Genomic DNA, 19,808 nt, shown 5'->3' on the forward strand with positions numbered 1-19,808 from the left:
TGGGGTCAGCGTAAAGGATCAAACAGCACACTAATTTGTTTATTAGCTTTACTCTGGTAAGGCCCCTTCAGGTCAAATCTTACTTTAGCCCAATGAACTAATGGACATAGAGACAGGTGTTCAGGTAAAGCACAGTACACTTTTTTTGCAAGGGCTCTTAAGATGCACCTGTTCCAGGCAAAACCCTTTTAGAGAGATAAACATCTTTAATTACCTAAAAAACCCTGAAAGAACTTTTTTAGAGACTTTTTAACTTTTTTTCTCTGCTCTTTAACACAGTAATGGCTTGATGTGTTGAAACATTGTGTGTTTGTCCATCACCAGCTTTGCGTAATATCAGACAACTCTCCCAATAAGGATTTCCTTAGAAAAACACAGAATACATTCATTCATTCATTCATTCATTCATTCATTTTCAACCGCTTATCCGAAGAATACATTTAGACTTTTTTTTTAAACATTATTACAGCTATTGTGATTGTGTGTGTGCGTGTGTGTGCGCGTGTGTGCACATGTTCAATAAACTCATTCATTTATTAACTTTATTCATGCATTCAAATACTCAACACTCCTTACTGTATATATGACAATATGTTGCAGGAAAAACATACTTGATTTATATGGTTTTTAGAAATACTATCCTTATTAAAGTTTTTATACATTTGAAAGTGACATCTAACATGCTATGACGCTAATACTTGCAAGTTTAAATAAAAATCCTGATAAGTATGTAGGAAAGGCCTAAGCTTGCACACTGATAGAAAGCTCTGCACTAAGAAAATAATTGTTTCATATAAAATCTTCTGACATGGGAACATAATTTTTTAATGAAGGCTTAGCATGAAGCAATTTTAGATTAAATACAATTGGAACACTGAGATATTCACTTCCAGAGATAACTAAACGATTATTGACATTAGATAATAAACAGTTATTACAAACAGTATTCATAGGTTTAAATGATAAAACTAAAATGTAAATTTAACCTTTGCCTAATTCCATCCTTGGACACAGGAGAGCAGTAAACTACAAGATAGAGGATTGTGTGCAAGATAGAGGATTCTGTGATTATCCAATCTCGTGTCAAAAGTATTAAGTCTTTGAATATAGTAGTGTAAACTCACAAATAGAGTTTATTCTAAGACAAATTAACTTATCTATTTTGAAGAGAATCTAGAAAAGTAGTGTACATTACACTCAAAAACATTAATAAATAAACTTAATAATAAATAAACTTTTATAATAAACGTAATAAAATAATAATAATAATAATAATAATAATAATAATAATAATAAACTTTTCAAGATGGTTAAACAAAAGTTCACTTGTTGCCTTAAAACTGCAAGTAAAATTAACTTCAGGTAAACCTTTATATCAACAAGTAGTCAAGACAGTGGCTTACTTTAGGTTATACATTAGGTTATTACAATGGGCTATAAAGTTATACCTTATCTTCCTGCCAGGCCCCAGTGGACTAGAAGTTTATTAATTCAGAAATAAAGATTTGACACAAGCTGACCCCAAATACAGATCTATAAGACCCTCAAATAGGTCAGTTTGTCTCTCCAGAATGGAGAGTTTGGGTTATGGACAAGGGGAATAGTGCAGGGACAGTAAGATGTGCTGGAAATAGATGATGAACAACTGGTGGAAAATGAATGACTCTGGATTTGGAGCACATTTAAAGTATTCATTATAATAATCTCAAATCAATTTAATTAAATTGTATTTGTATAGCACTTTAACAATGGAAATTGCAGACAAAAGCACAAATCAATCAAAACTAAAAAGTATTATACGTAGTTCAAAACTACAATTTCTATGTATTTATTCCCAATGAGCAAGTCAGAGGCAACAGCAGCAAGGAAAAACCTTTTGAAACATAATTTAGGAAGAAACTTTGAGTGGAACAAGACCGATCCTTTGAGGGAACTCCCTCATTCCAGTGACACTGTAAAGTATCGACTGGCAATTCCCACTCCTCCCCGCCAGAAGGAGCCATCACCCAAATTTTTAACACTTCCAGGTCGACAATACTTCTACGTGTTTTGTCTTCATGAGCAATGTGCACGCCACAGACTTTGCTAAGTTTTGTCTCATTGAGCGCACTGCGCCGCTGTATTTGATCGCTGCTGTGTTTTGCCATTGTGCACCAGTTTTTGTCCGACAGACCACGCTATTTTCAGCTGCTTTGGATTGTAATATGCTAATAATAATAATGTAACAGACTTAATCTGCAAGTTGGAGTAGATTGCATTTTATACTGAGTGCATTGCATTGTGATCTGTGTGCAATACATTTTCCCCTCGGGGCTCGCCGTAGATGGCGTGTGGGCATGCGCACAGGAGGGCAGTGTGTTCTGGGGGTTATTGGTGCTCCGCCATGAAGAATAAAATAAAGAGTTAATGACCAGGCGATGAGCCTCCGTTCCTTATTTCCTTATATTTCAGTTTAAACTAACCCAATGCTAAACTCTAGTTTACACTGGTGGCAGCTCCTGCCATGAATGGACACATGCTGGATACGTTGGGCACCATTACAATGACATTTCAACTGGGAACAGAGTCATGGCAACATGTATTTTATGTAGTGAAAGAAACCACTCAGACTGTGCTGTTGGGTTGGGACTTTCTGTTGAAGAATCATGCATTACTGGACCTCAACTGATCAAAGTTGCAACTGTGGGGCATTTCAGTTTCTTTCCTTACCAGCAAAGACTTTGTTCCCTTATGCTGCAATGTGTCCCTGGCAACCACAATTTCCTTACCTCCCCTCAGTGAGTCAGAACCTGTTTATTCACCTTATGTGGCTCAAATGTTGTGGCACCTTATGTGGCATCAAATGACTTTGATGGCTATTTTCAACCTAATGTGGCAGGTTCGTCGAATTTGGTGGTGGCTCATACAGTAACCACAGTTAAAAATGGACTAACAAAAGCTCAGATTTTGAATCCTACTGGACAGGACATTTCACAAGGTATGCACCTGGGCGAGTTTTACTCTGTTGATGACGCTAATATTCAGTTGCTTCTGGCTCCGGTTGATGTAGCTGCAACATCAACAATGGGAGTGAAACACCCTGTATCACTGGATAAGTCACCAACTTCAGAGTTTGGAAAAACTTCACTTTCTGAATTGCTGCTAAAATACAATGACATCTTCAGCTCCTCCGAGAAAAAATCGGGAAAATGCAAACTGATCAAACATCACATCAGAACAGGCGAGCAGGCTCCTATCAAGCCAGCGCCCATATCGCGTGTCCCCTGAGAAACGTACTGAAATGAGAGACAAGTGGCGGGTCTGCTGGCAGATGGGGTCATCAAGGAGAGCTGCAGCCCCTCGGAATCAGTGGTTTTAGTTAAAAAGAAATGTGGCACCTGGCGCCAGTGTTTTGCCATTGTGCACCAATTTTTGCCCGATAGACCACGCGGTCAGCTGCTTTGGATTGTAATATGCTAATAATAATGTAACAGACTTAATCTGTAAGTTGGAATAGATTGCATTTTATGATATACTGAGTGCATGTACTGAGTGCATTTGGGGCTCGCCTTAATGGCGTGTGGGCATGCGCACAGGAGGGCAGTGTGTTCTGGGGGTTCTGGGGTGGAGCACCACGTTGGTGCGCCGCTATGAAAAATAAAATAAAGAGTTAATGTCCAGTCGATGAGCTTCCGTTCCTTATTTCCTTATATTTCAGTTTAGACAAACCCGATGTTAAACGCTCGGTTACAATAATTGGATGGATCCCCCAACTGTGCACTATATACTCAAGTATATTGACCATGAGCTTTGTGAATTCATTATAGTTTTACCATATATTCCTTCCTGCTGAAGCCAACAAAGCCGGCTTTTGTGAATTATTGTGACCCAAGCACAAGGTGCACATGCTACTCTTGAGCTCCCAGTGTTCTGGTTTCTCAGTGTGACTGCTTCCTCTCTCAATAGTAGTAGTAGTAGTAGTAGTAGTAGCCTTTATTGTCACTGGTCACAGGTACCAGCGAAATTAGCCATCAACCTGCCCATACATACAATACATACAATACAAGGGGAGGACAGGACAGGAAGACAGGGGATTGAGAAGAGATACAGCATAACATGAGGGAAGGGAGGAGAAAAAAAAAAAAACAACAACCCCCAGACTATCCTCCGGTGGGGAGTACAGTGTGGGAACAAGAAAAAAACACCTCAGCAACATAAGCACATAAACAGTACACCATAAACACACGACTTGCAACAGGGGAGGGGAGTGGGGGGTGGAGGTAATCCAGCACAGGCAAGCAGCCATCAGGTCCTGCGGCCTTTCGGCGCTGGTCACAGACCCGCTTGTCAGACTGGCGGTACAAAGCGGCGAAGGCGTGGGATGGGGGGTGGGGGGTGAGTGCATATCTTTATATATGTATGTGTGTGTGTGTGTGTATGTATGTAAGTGTAGGCCTGGAGAGTCGTTGCTCCCGGCATCAAATCTTGGTGTGCCTCAGTCCGCAAGATTGTCATAGCGATACACAGCAAATTGCCATGGAGACAACCTTGATTAGTCCCAAAGAGAGTCAACAATCAGCAGGTGTCTGTAGAAGTGGGGGAAGGAACGCAAGAGCGTCTCGCTGCAGTGCTCTGCCGGGGGAATTGTTGTTCCAACAGCGGCCTTGGCCGAGGCCAGTGCTGGTTGAGAGGAGCCGAAAGCAGATAAGATTGGGATTGTTTAGTCTTGGGGCGAGTAGACGCATTCCAATTTACACGACTACACTCTTAGTCCATTCTGGTCTCCATATCGATCCGATTTTCTTTCCAAAGCAGTGAGCTTCTCCATGATGTTAACCAAAACAGTATCCAAAGCAGTGAGCTTCATCGTGATGTTACCCATAATGCGGTTATTAGTCCCAGCCTCAGTGCTGACCGCTCTGCCCACTGCATCGATCATGACGGACAGCTTTGGGAGATTTTGAACAGCTGTTACCGTTTTCTGATTCTCTCGATAAACCAGGGCAATGCCTAATCCAATCAGCAGAACTCCTGTTATCATGGTTCCGAATAGGTAGATATCTTCAATGTCCTCCACAGAAAGAGCCGCCAGACACACGACCCGCCACCTCTCCCACGCGTCCATCGTATAGCCAGCTGCAAACTTTCCGGCAGGGCAGTCAGGTTCCCCCGAACCCAAGCTTCTCGTCGAGAAGATGGTGTCAATTGCATTGAGAGACCAGTTTATCAAATCCATGATATTTTAGTTTGGAGAGCAGTGCGGAGAGAGTCTCTCAAAGTATAAGACAGTAGACGAGACGAAAGAAGCAAAGCAGGGAAAGTAGAGGGGAGGAGAGGGAGAGAAAATGCGACCGCCTTCGTTGAGAGCCAGAGAAGAAAAAGCCATTCATTCAAAAAAGCCACAATACCTGTCTAAGCCATTCTAATGACCTACTGTACTTCTGGTTGGATTCTTGTCGCTTGGTGGTGCTCACTGCTGGGGATAACTTCGCATGGACAGCCTGGAAATATATGGGACTACTGTGGATAGTACCATTTAAGACTATGATGCTGGCTTTTAAATGCTGTTGGGGCAGTAGGCTTTGTGCTCAGGTCTCTACCAGTGAACATTTGATGGCTTTGGCAGTAAGGAATTAGTGTTAAACATATAATGAATCTGTAATCTGTTTTTCTGATTTATAATCTAAAGCTCCTGCTTACACAACTCCACATGACTATATATAGTCATATTAAGGACAGTTATTTATAATCACACTATCTGGTGTTACACAAATGGGGATGGGTTCCCTTTTGAGTCTGGTTCTGATTTCTTACTCATGTCATGGGGAGTTTTTCCCTTCAGTTGTGTGAGTTTTCAGTCACAGTTGCCTCAGACTTGCTCATTACGGATAAATATAAAGTTCATTTTAAACTTAAATTTAATTTTTATTCTAAATTTTTATGTCTGCAAGGTTGCTTTTAGACAATGTTCACTGTTAAACGCACTATACAAATACAATTTAATTGAATTGAAAAAAGAAGAGGGCTTAAAACAGAACCCTGAGAAAAATCAAACATCACTTTGGTAAGCACAGGAAGTCAATATTTAAATCTACACTCTCATAAAGATCTGTCAAATTAGACATAAGCCAGACATTACCTTAACTCCAACAGCCTTTTTTATTCTATCAAGGAGAATATTTGATCAGTGGATTCAAAAGCTGCACTAAGGTCAAACAACACAAGCAAAGAGAAACAACCTTGATCAGAGACCAGTAGAAGTATGAGCTATAACTACGGTTTTACAATCTTTTCTAGTAGTTAGGAGATAAAGGGGATGTTGCTATTGGTGCTACAGTAGTATCTTGGTTGAGCAACTTTTTTCGGTGGTTAGGGGGTGTCAAAATTTGAATCACTCTGTGACACTAATTAATTACTCTGAGAGATTATTGATTATACTCTTTGCAGGAACTTCCTTGAATGTACATTTGATACAGTAAAGAGGCAAGATGGATATATTATGGTTAAGACACATTTAAATGAGATGAGATAATGGTCTGAGATAGCTTCAGACTGTGGAAGTGTCTGTGATCATATTTTCTTTATATCATCTGAATCTTAGTATTAGATCATGAGTGTGACCACCACTATTTCGTTCTAATTAACTCCTATTTGTTAACCCCTAGTTACAGAGTAAGGTCCCTCATGTCAATTAGCTAATGACCCACATGTCCTAATCCACTTATTTTTTACCCTTTCCTTTACTTGTACAGGATTATGCATTGAAATATTATATAGATCTATTGATCTGTGGGTATTTAAAGACTACAAAATGATATATTTCAACCAATATTTTCAAATATTAAACATAGTTTTGCATGTTGCTGTGACCAGTTACAAACATAGAGGTAATTACCAAGAGTGGCATAAATGGCCAAAATAATGAACTAGATGAAAACAGTAAAGAAGAGAGGGTAACAGTTGTAAAGCAAATATCATACACATACTTATCATTTGATAACTAAATGAGAGAATCACCTTTTAACTGCTGTTGTCCTCAAAAATGAGACTTGCCCTGAGTGAGCTGTAAGGTGTCCCTAATCATTGGTTAGAGATGGTCATCAGTTGAGTCTCATCCAACCTTATAAACTTTACTGATTAGAACTTAAGACTGCTGTGACTGAATGCTTGTCAGTCACGGTGGACACTTTTCACGATTTCAATTCATATTATCTTTTCAACTTGGTTGTAATACCACCAAAGCTGGCTCCTTGTTACAAATGAGAATAGCTGTCCCCCTGCACATCAAGTACCAGTGTCCTGCCCTGCAATTACAATGCTTGTAACCACTTACTAGAGAAACAGTCTGATGACAATGGCCCAAATGACCCCTGGAACACATCAACACCTTCAGAACAAGTACTGGTGGCCCAACATTGACATACACTTGCACATTTACCAAACAACCAGTCCCAAGAGCCATTTCCACTGGAAAAGTGGTTTCATCACCCACAATATAGTGACCATCGTCCCATCTGTTGGTCGATTTTATTAAAAAATTTGATTCAGCATACCACACCATTATACATTTGTGCTCAAAAGTTTGCATACCTTGGGAGAATTTGCAAGATGTGTACTACTTTTTGAAGAAAACATGAGTGAGAAGGCAAAACAAATGTATTTTATTTCTTATCAAGTCATAAGTCAAGTCAAGACATTTTTATTGTCATTTCAACTATATTTAGCTGTTGCAGTACTAAGTGAAATGAGACAACATTTCTCCAGGACCATAATTCTACAAAGAAAGACAGAGCTAAGGACTTACAGTAAGTAAGTTAGTCCTAGCCACATAAAGTACATCAGGACAAAAAGACAGTGCAGGACAAAAAATACAAGACAATACACAAAAGACAGTACACAAAAGCAGTGGGGACCATTGTAAATACTGTGTGTTCTATATTTCATGTGCAGAAATACTGGAATTGTAATGTATTGTGCAAAACAGAAATCGACTGAAATGTGAAAGACAGCATGTGCAAAGAGCAAAAACAGTGTGCAAAACAACATGTAAACATAGGACTCTATAGGACTCAAGTTAATATGTAAGGCATAACAGAATGGCACAATCATCAATCAAACATAACAAAAAAGAAAATAAGGAAAAATCCCTGTTCAAAAATTATTTTAGTACCTTTAGTTGTTAACATCGGGTTTTGCCCCCTTTAGCATCAGTGATGGCATGCAATCTTTTGTAATAATTGTGCATAAGGTCCTTAATTTTCTCAGGTGGTATAACTGCCCATTCTAATTGGCAAACTGCACATTTAAGATATCCCCAATGTGGCACAAGTACCTCTTTATTCTGCTCCTTGAAACAACAACAAACAATCTCTTTTAAAGTTGCTGTGTTTATTCTTGGCTAAAATGTATTTCATGTTAAGATTTACTTTATGTTTGTTCTTAGCATGATGGAATTTGAGTTTTATATCTCCGGTTTACATAGATGCTTATCTATACTTACCATCTAAAATCTGTGTTCTTGTATATGAAGCTAACCAAAATTATGTGTATCCATAGAGCAGGGATTAGGGATATTTCTGCCTGTATCAGTTAACACCAATAAGCAAATCTGAAAGTCAGTTATGATGATTCTAGGGAAAATATAGGCTAATAGTGAATCCAGTAAGAGCATTCAGCTTCCTAAACATGCAAACCAGTAAGAGTTAAACAATCCCATTAAACCCATGTTTCCTGGTATGATTATGATCCCATCTCATACTCAAGTCTCATTCTCATACCCATCTCATGATGCATATGGCTATATTACTTATTCTTCTTCCTCAGCTTCTTTTCTTAAGCAAGTGAAGTAGTCCTAGGATTTTAGACCTATCTTTACAAATTTGGTGTCAAACTGATGAGTGTAAGCCTCAATACTTAGAAAAAACATGTTGATAACTTATTAATTATGATTACTTATGCCAAATTGCATTAACCTTGAATGGCTTAAATTTGCAAAGCCTACATTTAAGAATCTCTACAGGACAAGATTTTGAGGTTCCCTGCAAAGAATGGGGTGTTGCCATACAAAAAGGCCTTAAACACATTAAGCCCTAATGTAAAACAATATGACGACATGACGTGACATACGGCTAAGTATGGTGACCCATACTCAGAATTTGTTCTCTGCATTTAGCCCATCCAAAGTGCACACACACACAGCAGTGAACACACACACACTGTGAACACACACCCGGAGCAGTGGGCAGCCATTTATGCTGCTGCGCCCGGGGAGCAGTTGGGGAGTTCGGTGCCTTGCTCAAGGGCACCTCAGTCGTGGCCAGCCCGAGACTCGAACCCCCAACCTTAGGGTTAGGAGTCAAACTCTCTAACCATTAGGCCACGATCTGCCCCAAAAAATATTTTGCTATTTGCTACTTTCTTTCCCAAACAAAATATAATCCATGATTGCTAATATGAAAACAACATGGCTGCATTCATACAATAAGCTTTCAGCAGGTATTTCATAAAACTAGCACTGAGGCAACCTCTGAACTTGATAAATACGTTCCTCTATGATCTCTTTTTTGTTCTGTATAACGTGACAAGAACTGGCAACTGGAATTGCTATTTGCGAGCAATGCTTGTAATCCACTGAGCACCACAGCTGCTGTATTTGTGGAAAAAATTTAAATATTTGTCAATTTCAAAATATTCATGGATGTAACTCTATACATGACGTTTTCCCTTTCCTATAGTCTCCCATAACATTTTAGAATACTACAAATTATTACTTATTACAATGTTCGACAGGTATACATATTTCCCAGAGAAATTAAAAAACTATACTGTACCATTAGCCCTAGTTATAGGTTCACCACACCAATTGTGCCGAATTCTTTTACTGATTTTTTCATTCATTCATTCATTTTCTACCGCTTATCTGAACTATTCTCGGGTCACGGGGAGCCTGTGCCTATCTCAGGCATCATCGGGCATCAAGGCAGGATACACCCTGGACGGAGTGCCAACCCATCGCAGGGCACACACACACTCTCCTTGACACACGCGATCACACACTACAGACAATTTTCCAGAGATGCCAATCAACCTACCATGCATGTCTTTGGACCGGGGGAGGAAACCGCAGTACCTGGAGGAAACCCCCAAGGCACGGGGAGAACATGCAAACTCCACACACACAAGGCGGAGGCGGGAATCGAACCCCCAACCCTGGAGGTGTGAGGCGAACATGCTAACCACTATGCCACCGTGCCCCCCTTACTGATTTTTTATTATCATTAATATATTTAGACTAAGCTTTAGAAAGCAACATATTTCTAATAGACATTAAATATGCTATATAAGGTACACATTAATAAATTCATTGATATTTAAAAAAGAAAAGAAAACAGTTTCATTTTGATTCCATTTAATATAATCATTGCAGCATTTTGTTCTCTTCATCTCAGGTTTCCAAACCTGATCCTATAATACAATAATAAATAATAAAAGGGGTTAAGAATAATTTTAAATCCTTTAAAGATAAATATGCTTTTAGAGGAGCTTTTTCACTAATGTCTTTCAGTTGTGCAAGTGTATATAGTGTCTTCAGGACATGAAGGCACGCATGCTACCACGTATCACTGCTCTACAGATGGGGCAGTTTCTCAGGCTGGCTGCACATTCAGAGCACACAACCAGATGACCACAAGGGATAAACACCATGGACACCAGTTTGTCCATACATACTTTGCAGGTTCGTTCCTCTTGTAGCTTTTTCAGCTGTTCCTCAGAACTCACGGTCACCAAAACTACAAAAACACACATTCATCAAATTCTGAATTTTAGCAGCAAGACAGTAAGTGAATAGTAAGACATACAACATGGAAGGTCAGTTCATATGACAGAGTATTTCACTATTTCATATGTCAAAATATGTTTTTAAACTATCCTCATAAATGTAATCATGTCCACATGTAAAAGTAAAACAAGGTGAATTTAGACCTTTCTCCCCAAGTGAGGTCTGCTGTTTTATTCCATTGGTACTGCTGCTCTGCCTCACCTCAGGCTCTAGAAAAATAAATCTTACATTTGAGAAGGACCCAGCATATGATGTAATGTGCATATTTTTACTTTCTTAGCATTATTTATGTAATGCATTAAATTGCACTTGTTTCTGATACAACATTAGATATGAAGGTTCTTTTGTATATTTGTCTTTTGAAATGCAGTGGATGCTTTTAGCACCTGTGTTATTATCACTGCCCTGCCTCCCCTCCTCTTCAGCCTGCAGGATGTCAGCCACCAATTCGGAGACAGAAATGTAATGGTAGCCGGTGAGCAAGAAGTGGGACTGAACCAGGCTCTCAACTAGTGGTTGGTCAAAACCCATCTGCAGCACTGCCTGCACCACCGGTGAGAACATGGTTGCTGCTGGGGCACTCTCACCACTTAGCACATCTTAAAATTAAACACAAACATGAATTTGCAACAGTGCATTATGATCTCTAATTAATGTGATGAAAATAAAACAACAAAAAAATGCTGCGTTTTTATAGGTGGTTATAATCAATAATAAAAAATATACTTATAAAAAGCATTCATATTCGCACACATTGAATACACATATTGATTCAATAGAATGTTATAATCATGTAGTCCTTAACAGTTTTAGGAAAGCAAGATTAGATGAAATTTATTTTATTTTGTAATTGCTTTATTTTTACTGACCTGATTGTGTTCAAAAAACACTTACCATGTCCAGTGGTAATATTTCTTTCAGTTGAAATCTGTGATTCACTCTGTAAACAGAGTTGCCATTAGTCTCCAGAAACACTTAAACTTAAAAGCAGTTCATTATCAAGTGTTAAAGAATGAAAGATACAAACTGCAAGCTCTGACAAGTTGAAGAATGACTGCTGTACATTGCTGATGTACTCTTGTCCTCTTGACTGGATCAAAAACTCACATCTAACATAAAAAAGGAATAAAAGAAAGAAAAAACACCCCTTTAGCCATTCCATTTTATAGCATTATAGCCTATAAAAATGAACTAGGATTATATGTAATGTATGTACTGTCTCCTTAAGTTACTGGAATTGCAAGGTCAGTACATTGTTTTTGTAGTAGACTTTATTTCTTGGCATTCAAATGTAGATGAGATAAACAACATAGAATATAGCACATTTTGTATTAGACCACCCAATTTTGAGGAAAGCTAAAATATTGGAAAAGGTGTGTCCTGTTAGAAATGTTTAAATCAGAAATTTAACAACAAAACAACCACTCATGATTTTCAGTTTCACCTTTTAAGACGGCATATGTTGTTTAAAAAAAAGGATAAGACAATATTAAAATTAAAGAGCTATATATTAAAGAAATTCAGGACATTTCAAAGCTGAGAAAAGAAGGACAATTAATCAGGAACATTGCACAAACTTTGTTATTGCCAATACAACAATTTGTAATGTCCTGAAATAGAAAGGTGCTACTGCACAATAGACACTGAATAGGTCAACCAGTGAAAACAACAGGTCATTGGGACAGCTGTGAAGAAAAACTCAAAAACAACAGTGACAATGATCTCCACAGGGCAGGTATGAAAGTGTAATAATCCAAAGATTGGGGAAGATTTTGAGAGCAGAAATTTAGAGTCTTTACCACAAGGTGCAAAACACTCATCAGCAGTAAGAACCAGAATGCCAGATTAGAATTTTACAAAGACATACAGATTTAAGACGCAAACGTTCTGGAACCAGGAATAGCTCACACCAAAGTGATGGAAATGGTCTTGGAACAATCAGGACCAAAACATATGACCTCATCTGAAATATGGTGGAAGTCAGCTCATGGCTTGGACTTGTATTGCTGCTTCTAAAACAGACTCACTAATCTTTATTGATGAGGTCACAATGGTCGCAGCAGAATGAATTCAGAAGTTTACAGGAACATTTTGTATGCCGATTTACTAAAAAAATCTAAATGCTAAATCTGTTCCTATACTTTTGCTTGCATTAAATGTGGTGGTCTAATACAAAAGTTTCTATGTTTTAAGTTGTTTAATTTTTATTTGTTTAACACAAATTTCTATGTTTTAAGTTGTTTAATTTTTATTTGTTTAACACAAAGGTGTAATAATTGGAAAGGTGATTTGCAGACTAGTGCTAAATATAGTATAATCTTGTCAAATTTCAGTTCTAGGCTGTAACACAAAACCCAAAAGTTGAGTTGGTTTGAATACTTTTGAATAATTATTTCTTCATTTTGGTTCTTGCAGTCATCGTTTTACTAGGAAGAATTATGTATTACAAATGAATGAATTAGTAATATTAGAGTCAATGGCCCATGCAATACAGTTTTTAAAAAATGTGTTACCGTGGGAACCACCTGGCATGCTCCTGCCATGGATCATCTCCAGGCTCCCAGTTCCGCAAACTACCATCGCAGAAGAAACACTTCACATTATCACTATGACCTAAATGAAACGTCGATGACATGGCGTTAGTATTTGCATTTGTATTGTATAGTGATACTATGATCATATATAACATATAGTTATACCATATAGGTTTTATCTAAATTTTAGTCAGATATTTTTTCTTTCAACAGAGAACAAGCATTGAGGCCATTCCATAGCATTAAATGTAATTGTGTATGGTTAAAAAACAAGTCAAGTCATGTCAAGTCAAGAGTCAAGAAGCTTTTATTGTCATTTCAACCATATATAGCTGTTGCAGTACACAGTGAAATGAGACAACGTTTCTCCAGGACCATGTGCTACATAAAACAAAGACAGAGCAAAGGAATTAAGTAAGTTAGTCCTAGCCACATAAAGTGCATCTGTGCAAACTGTTGCAAACAGTGCAATACACAAAAGCAGCGCCGACCAGTGTAAATACTGTATGTTCTCTATTGCATGTCAGAAATACTGGAATGAACACACTTAGTGTTTAATTCACTCATAGTGCAGCAATTCATAGCTTGAACCATGTTAGCATAGAGAGAGAGAAGATAAAACAGCTAACAGCCAGTTACAGCCAAAGGCATCTCTAAACATGGGCAGTCATGCGTAATTCTCTGTCATGTAAACTTAAGCCAGTAATATGCTTGGTTTCTTTAATTCTCTCAACTTTTAGAATACCGGTATATATTTTAAATCTTTGTGACGTCCTGTGCAGACATGTTATTCTGTACTATCTAAAACCATGACCATTATATATATATATATATATATATATATATATATATATATATATATATATATATATATATATATATATATATATATATATATATGAAATCAGTAACATATATATATATGTTAGTGTTACAATATTACACGCTAGAGGGACTATGTCTCTCAGCTGGCCTGGGAACGCCTCGGAATTCCCCCAAAGAGCTGGAGGAAGTGTCTGGGGAGAGGGAAGTCTGGGCGTCCCTGCTTAGACTGCTGCCCCCGCGACCCGGCCCCGGATAAGCGGTAGAAAATGGATGGATGGATGGATGGATGTTACAATATTTATACACTTGAAACTTTCACAATTGGGGTTTAAATAGTCTGTGTAAGTTTTACTCATTTGATATATCTAAAACCATGGCAATTTTACAGTATATATATGTTACTGTTACAATATTTATACACTTGAATAGTTTTTAATAGTCCGTGTAAGTTTTACTCATTTGATATCCTATTTGACAGATGGTCTCACATGTTCCTCAAGCACCTTCTGATACAATGTAGTATTCATAGTGCATATAATGATGCTTAGCTGGACAGGCCCTGCTGCAGCAAAACAACCCCTAACCATAACACATCCTGAGATTCTTTTGCTGAAATGCTGTATTTGGTTTATGACAAAAATGACCTCTGTTTTGGTGTTCAAATAATTCAATTTTAGACTCATCTGTCCAAAGCACATTATTCCAAATGTCTTGGCCTTTGTCTGTTTGTTCTTTGGCAAACTTCCATCTTGCCCTCATGTTTTTCTTACACAGCAAAGGTTTCCTCCTTGCACAACTCCCATGATAATTAAAGTTGTGCATTCTCTTTCTGTTTGTTGATTTATGCACTCTGACATTAACTGTAGCAAGAGCTTGCTGTAGGTCCCGTGATGATATTTTTCGGCCTGCTCCTGGGGTAAATTTGTTTGGATGGCGTAACCTAGCCATGTTTAAGATTAAGAGCAAACCAAACTAAATGTTTCATGTTTAAATAAGGCAAACTACTACAATGCTCTGCTCTGTGATACACCTGTAGGTAATTCTATCCATGTTAAATGAAAAAAATTATGAGGATGTCCTTAATTTTGCCTCCATGTCATGCCAAATTGAGGCAGTAATTAAAGCAAAAGGAGCCGCTACCAAGTATTGAGTACATATACAGTAAATGAACATACTTTCCAGAATTCCAACAATACACTAAAAATGTTTTTTTTAACAATTTTTTAAATGTTTAATACTTTTGAAGTATAAAATTTTTTTTAGATTTTTGTAAAATGTGAGCCAAAATTATCACAATTAAAAGAAATAAAGACTTAAACAACTTCAGTCTGTGTGTACTAAATTTATATAATACAAATCCGATTCCAAAAAAGTTGGGACTCTGTACAAATTGTGAATAAAAAAAAGTAATGCACAAATTTACAAATCTCATAAATTTATATTTTATTCACAATAGAATATAGATAACATATTAAATGTTGAAAGTGAGACATTTTGAAATGTCATGCCAAATATTGGCTCATTTTGGATTTCATGAGAGCTACACATTCCAAAAAAGTTGGGACAGGTAGCAATAAGAGGCCAAAAAAATTAAATGTACATATAAGGAACAGCTGGAGGACCAATTTGCAAATTATTAGGTCAATTGGCAACATGACTGGGTATAAAAAGAGCCTCTCAGCATGGCATTGTGTCTCTCAGAGGTCAAGATGGGCAGAGGATCACCAATTCCCCCAATGCTGCAGCGAAAAATAGTGAAGCAATATCAGAAAGGAGTTAGTACGCAACATATGCTCCCATCCAGACGTTGTCTCTTTCAGGGAAGACCTTGCATTTTCCAACATGACAATGCCAGACCAAATACAGCATGAATTACAACATCATGGCTGCGTAGAAGAAGTATCCAGGTACTGAAATGGCCAGCCTGCAGTCCAGATATTTCACCCATAGAAAACATTTGGCGCATCATAAAGAGGAAGATGCGACAAAGAAGACCTAAGACAGTTGAGCAACTAGAAGCCTGTATTGGACAAGAATGGGACAACATTCCTATTACTAAACTTGAGCAACATCTCCTCAGTCCCCAGATGTTTGCAGACTGTTATAAAAAGAAGCGGTGATGCCACACAGTGATACATTTTCTCAGTTTAAACATTTGATATGTCATCTATGTTGTATTCTGAATAAAATATTGAAATTTGAAACTTCCACATCATTGCATTCTGTTTATATTCACAATTTGTACAGTGTCCCAACTTTTTTGGAATCGGGTTTGTACACGAGTTTCACTATTGGACTTGAATTAATGAAATAATTAACCTTTCCATGACATTCTAATTTATTGAGATGCACCTAAGTGCTTATGACAAAATGTAATTATTTCAGGTTTGTATAAGTTTTCAACACAAAACTTGTGCCTTCTTTAATATTAATAATTGTTTTTAATCATGTATACTAATACTGATAGTATACATGATATCCTACATACATTTTCCCTAAGATTAAAATATGTTCCTTTCTTATGAATCTATAAATTATAATTACACTGTAGACTGTAGAAAGGTAAACAATTAAAGAAAGTTGTTCATTTGTTTGCTCGAAGTGTGATATATGAATCCAGCTATGAAATAAATACAACTGAATAAATATGAGAAACGGTGAGTTTAGCTGCGATGTTGTAAAGGTTGTGTTTTAAATGGACGCTGTGTGTTTTAGCTGTGTAATAGACATGCATGTAGGGTGTATCAGCCTTTCATCACAGTCACACTCAGCAGTGGCAGCACTAACAAACTCTCGTTAATTCTAGTCACTTCGGCGAGAGGAACACAAAAGGGAATTCATGTCCTGTAAAGCCAACCCATGCCATTTCACCCAGTACGACCCTTAAATTCAGGACTGAAAATGGCCCAAATGGCATCAACCTATGTAATGTTTGTGCGGCGTTTAGTTATAGCGACAAATGCAAAACTTTTTCATATGTCTGAAAAAAGACTACGGTCTCATCAAGGATGAATTTGACGTCCTTCATTGTGGCCCTTGGAATCATCTCCATCTTTACCATTAAGGACACTCCGTTATCGCAAGACAAACTGTTAAGAAAGTACAGTGTGGTCATATCCTATAAAAAAAATTAACTGTCGTCGTTTGGCGTTTCATGTTTAGCATTATTCACTTGAAAAGAACACAAGTGTTAAAGTTTAGTAAAAGCCCGCACCTGTGTAAAAGAAGCCAGCGCGCGCCAGTGTATCGGGTCGGATGGAGGATCTCGTGGGCCAGGTGCTGAACGTACTGAGGCGAATATTCTCGTCCTCCATCTCTGGATAAGCAGCTTGCCCTGTTGTCACCGGCTCGCTCGCACCCATGCGCTGCAGCTGGCTCAACAGCTGGCCATCCACCGAATCCGACAATGCCCGGGCGCTCGGACCATCGCTCGTGACCCTCCTCGGAACGAATTCGCATACAAATAAGTGGCGCCGGTTCTCGCCAGGCGGACTGTCTTCGAGTGCCCAGTGCCTCAGTGTCGTGCTAAAGCGAAAGCAGCGCACCATATCTCCTGGTCCCAGGACGTAAACACCAGCTCAGCAGGACGTACAAGCTCAGCAGATCTATCTGAAGTGTTTAGCAGCAAGTTGTCAAAAGTGCTCCTTCTTCCCTCCTCTCTGTTCATTCAGTTTCCATCGCCGTTACACACTTTCGCACGAAGCACATAGCTCGCGTCCCATATAGAAGGAATCCATGGTCTGAAACCCCCCACTGCCCCTGTTATCAGTTAACCTTTTCTAGAAGTCCCGTGTGCAGAGGATCTGAAAAGCACAAATAATGGCACTCACTGGAAACAATTGTAACACAGCTAACTTCACTGTTGTTTTGACATGCAGTGTGGGATGTTCGTGATGCCCAAAATGCTACTGACATTATATAAAGCCTAATAAAAGACATAACATTCATTCATTCATTCATTCATTCATTCATTCATTCATGCATGCATGCATTTTCTACCGCTTATCCAAACTACCTCGGGTAAAAGACATAACACTTTTGGTAAAAATAAATAAATAAATAAATAAATAAATCAGACTTATTTAATTACCTAGATACTTGTCATGATAAGCAACCAGTTTTAGTTTCTACATTTATTTTATTATTCTTTTTATTTTATTTTTATATATCAAATGCAATTGTATTGGTCAAATACACAATTATACACAGAAGGACATGCAGTGAAATGCTTTTTGGGCTGCCAATGCTATCTTTCAAATTTCATACTTAAACATAAACAAAATTTGTGATAGAAGTGTTTTGTTAAAATTCAAAATGCTCGTTTCAAAAGTTGTCATTCTAAGACTCGTAAAATAAGGTCCTTCAGTGATATTCAATGTTTGATTTAAAACAAATCAACACACACACACACACACACACACACTCATATTCAATATACAGCTATGTTTACAGCACCACTCACATAAACACTGTTAATTAATTCAATGCTGTTTCTCACATCACATCACTGTATAACTGCTGCTATCAACTGCTGCTACTGTATGTTTAAATATGTTTACAAGAATCTTCTTATTGTTTATGAATGTACACTGGTCGGCACTATTTTATGTCATGTGTGTTGTATTGTCTGTCTGCACTGTCTTTTGTCTTGCACTATTTACACTAGGTTGCACACTAGGCACTTTATGTGATAACTTATTTTTTAGTCCTTGGCTCTGTGTTGTCTTAGGTAGCTCTATGTTTTTGTATGTTTCTCTGTGTTGTTTTATGTAGCACCATGGTCCTTGAGATAAATTGTTTTATGTCACTCAGTACAGTGTCAGCTATACATGGTTAAATTGATAACAAAAGCTTCTTGACTTGACTTGACTTGGAGATCAAGGTCTTGACTTGAGTGAGATCTGTCAATTCACTCCAATGTTTGGTCATAATTCATCAAATTATGAATTTTTCATAAAAAGTTCTACCTTGTCCATTTACTTCCTGCTTGTAAGCTTCATTATTTGGAACCATCCAAGTTGTTCATTTTCTGTCGACATATGGCCCAGTTTTATTTGAAAATGCTCTGTTTTTGAGTATCTGAATGATCTTAGGTGATCTTAGCTTCAACAAGATCAACACATCCAGTATGAACATCCTTAAATTGACACTAGGCGATTCATGCCTTACTTCCATCCTTTTTACTTATATTCAAAAAAAGTTAGGTTGTTCCCTTTGCCGCATTGCAATGACGTGTTAAAGTCTCAAAAATGATGTGTATATATTAAGTTTTATATCATATATCATATTTTTTATATATCAGTTACACTGTGAATTTACTTAGACTGTTATTATACCCTGTGTGATTTGGTTTAATGAAACAAACATTTGATCTTAGCATGTGATAGATAGATAGATAGATAGATAGATAGATAGATAGATAGATAGATAGATAGATAGATAGATAGATTCTATCTTGTCATAGTTTCTAATATGTTATAATCAAATAAATAATCTCAATAAATTAAAATGTATGGAAAAGTTCATCTATTAAAGTAATTCAAGTCAAATTCTGAAACTCATGTATTATATAAATTCAGTACACACAGACTGAAGTAGTTTAAGTCTTTGGTTCTTTTAATTGTGATGAT

The 19,808-nt window shown here is 37.6% G+C and overlaps 1 protein-coding gene across 1 annotated transcript; it reads right to left on the reverse strand.

Moving 5' to 3' along the window:
• Positions 1–3,549: 3,549 nt before the first annotated feature.
• On the reverse strand, positions 3,550–17,908 carry birc7 (baculoviral IAP repeat containing 7). Its single transcript, XM_060894567.1, has 8 exons — positions 17,393–17,908; positions 13,333–13,432; positions 11,847–11,928; positions 11,714–11,759; positions 11,206–11,418; positions 10,963–11,028; positions 10,708–10,769; positions 3,550–3,627 (listed from the first exon to the last, which is right to left on the reverse strand). Exons 1-8 carry the CDS (start codon positions 17,724–17,726, stop codon positions 3,550–3,552), a joined length of 981 nt encoding a protein of 326 aa, XP_060750550.1. The 5' UTR covers positions 17,727–17,908.
• Positions 17,909–19,808: the final 1,900 nt, after the last annotated feature.

This window comes from Tachysurus vachellii, chromosome 19, assembly GCF_030014155.1.
Source record: "Tachysurus vachellii isolate PV-2020 chromosome 19, HZAU_Pvac_v1, whole genome shotgun sequence".
Classification (NCBI taxonomy): domain Eukaryota; kingdom Metazoa; phylum Chordata; class Actinopteri; order Siluriformes; family Bagridae; genus Tachysurus; species Tachysurus vachellii.

Excerpts from the sequence above, each read along its gene's own strand:
- birc7 (XM_060894567.1), bottom strand. The coding sequence starts at position 17,726 with ATGGTGCGCTGCTTTCGCTTTAGCACGACACTGAGGCACTGGGCACTC. Across the intron at positions 11,029-11,205 it reads GGGCAGTGATAATAACACAG|AGCCTGAGGTGAGGCAGAGC; the intron begins GTGCTAAAAGCA and ends TTATTTTTCTAG. Across the intron at positions 3,628-10,707 it reads AAGAGGAACGAACCTGCAAA|CGGCGCACCAACGTGGTGCT; the intron begins GTATGTATGGAC and ends TATTTTTCATAG.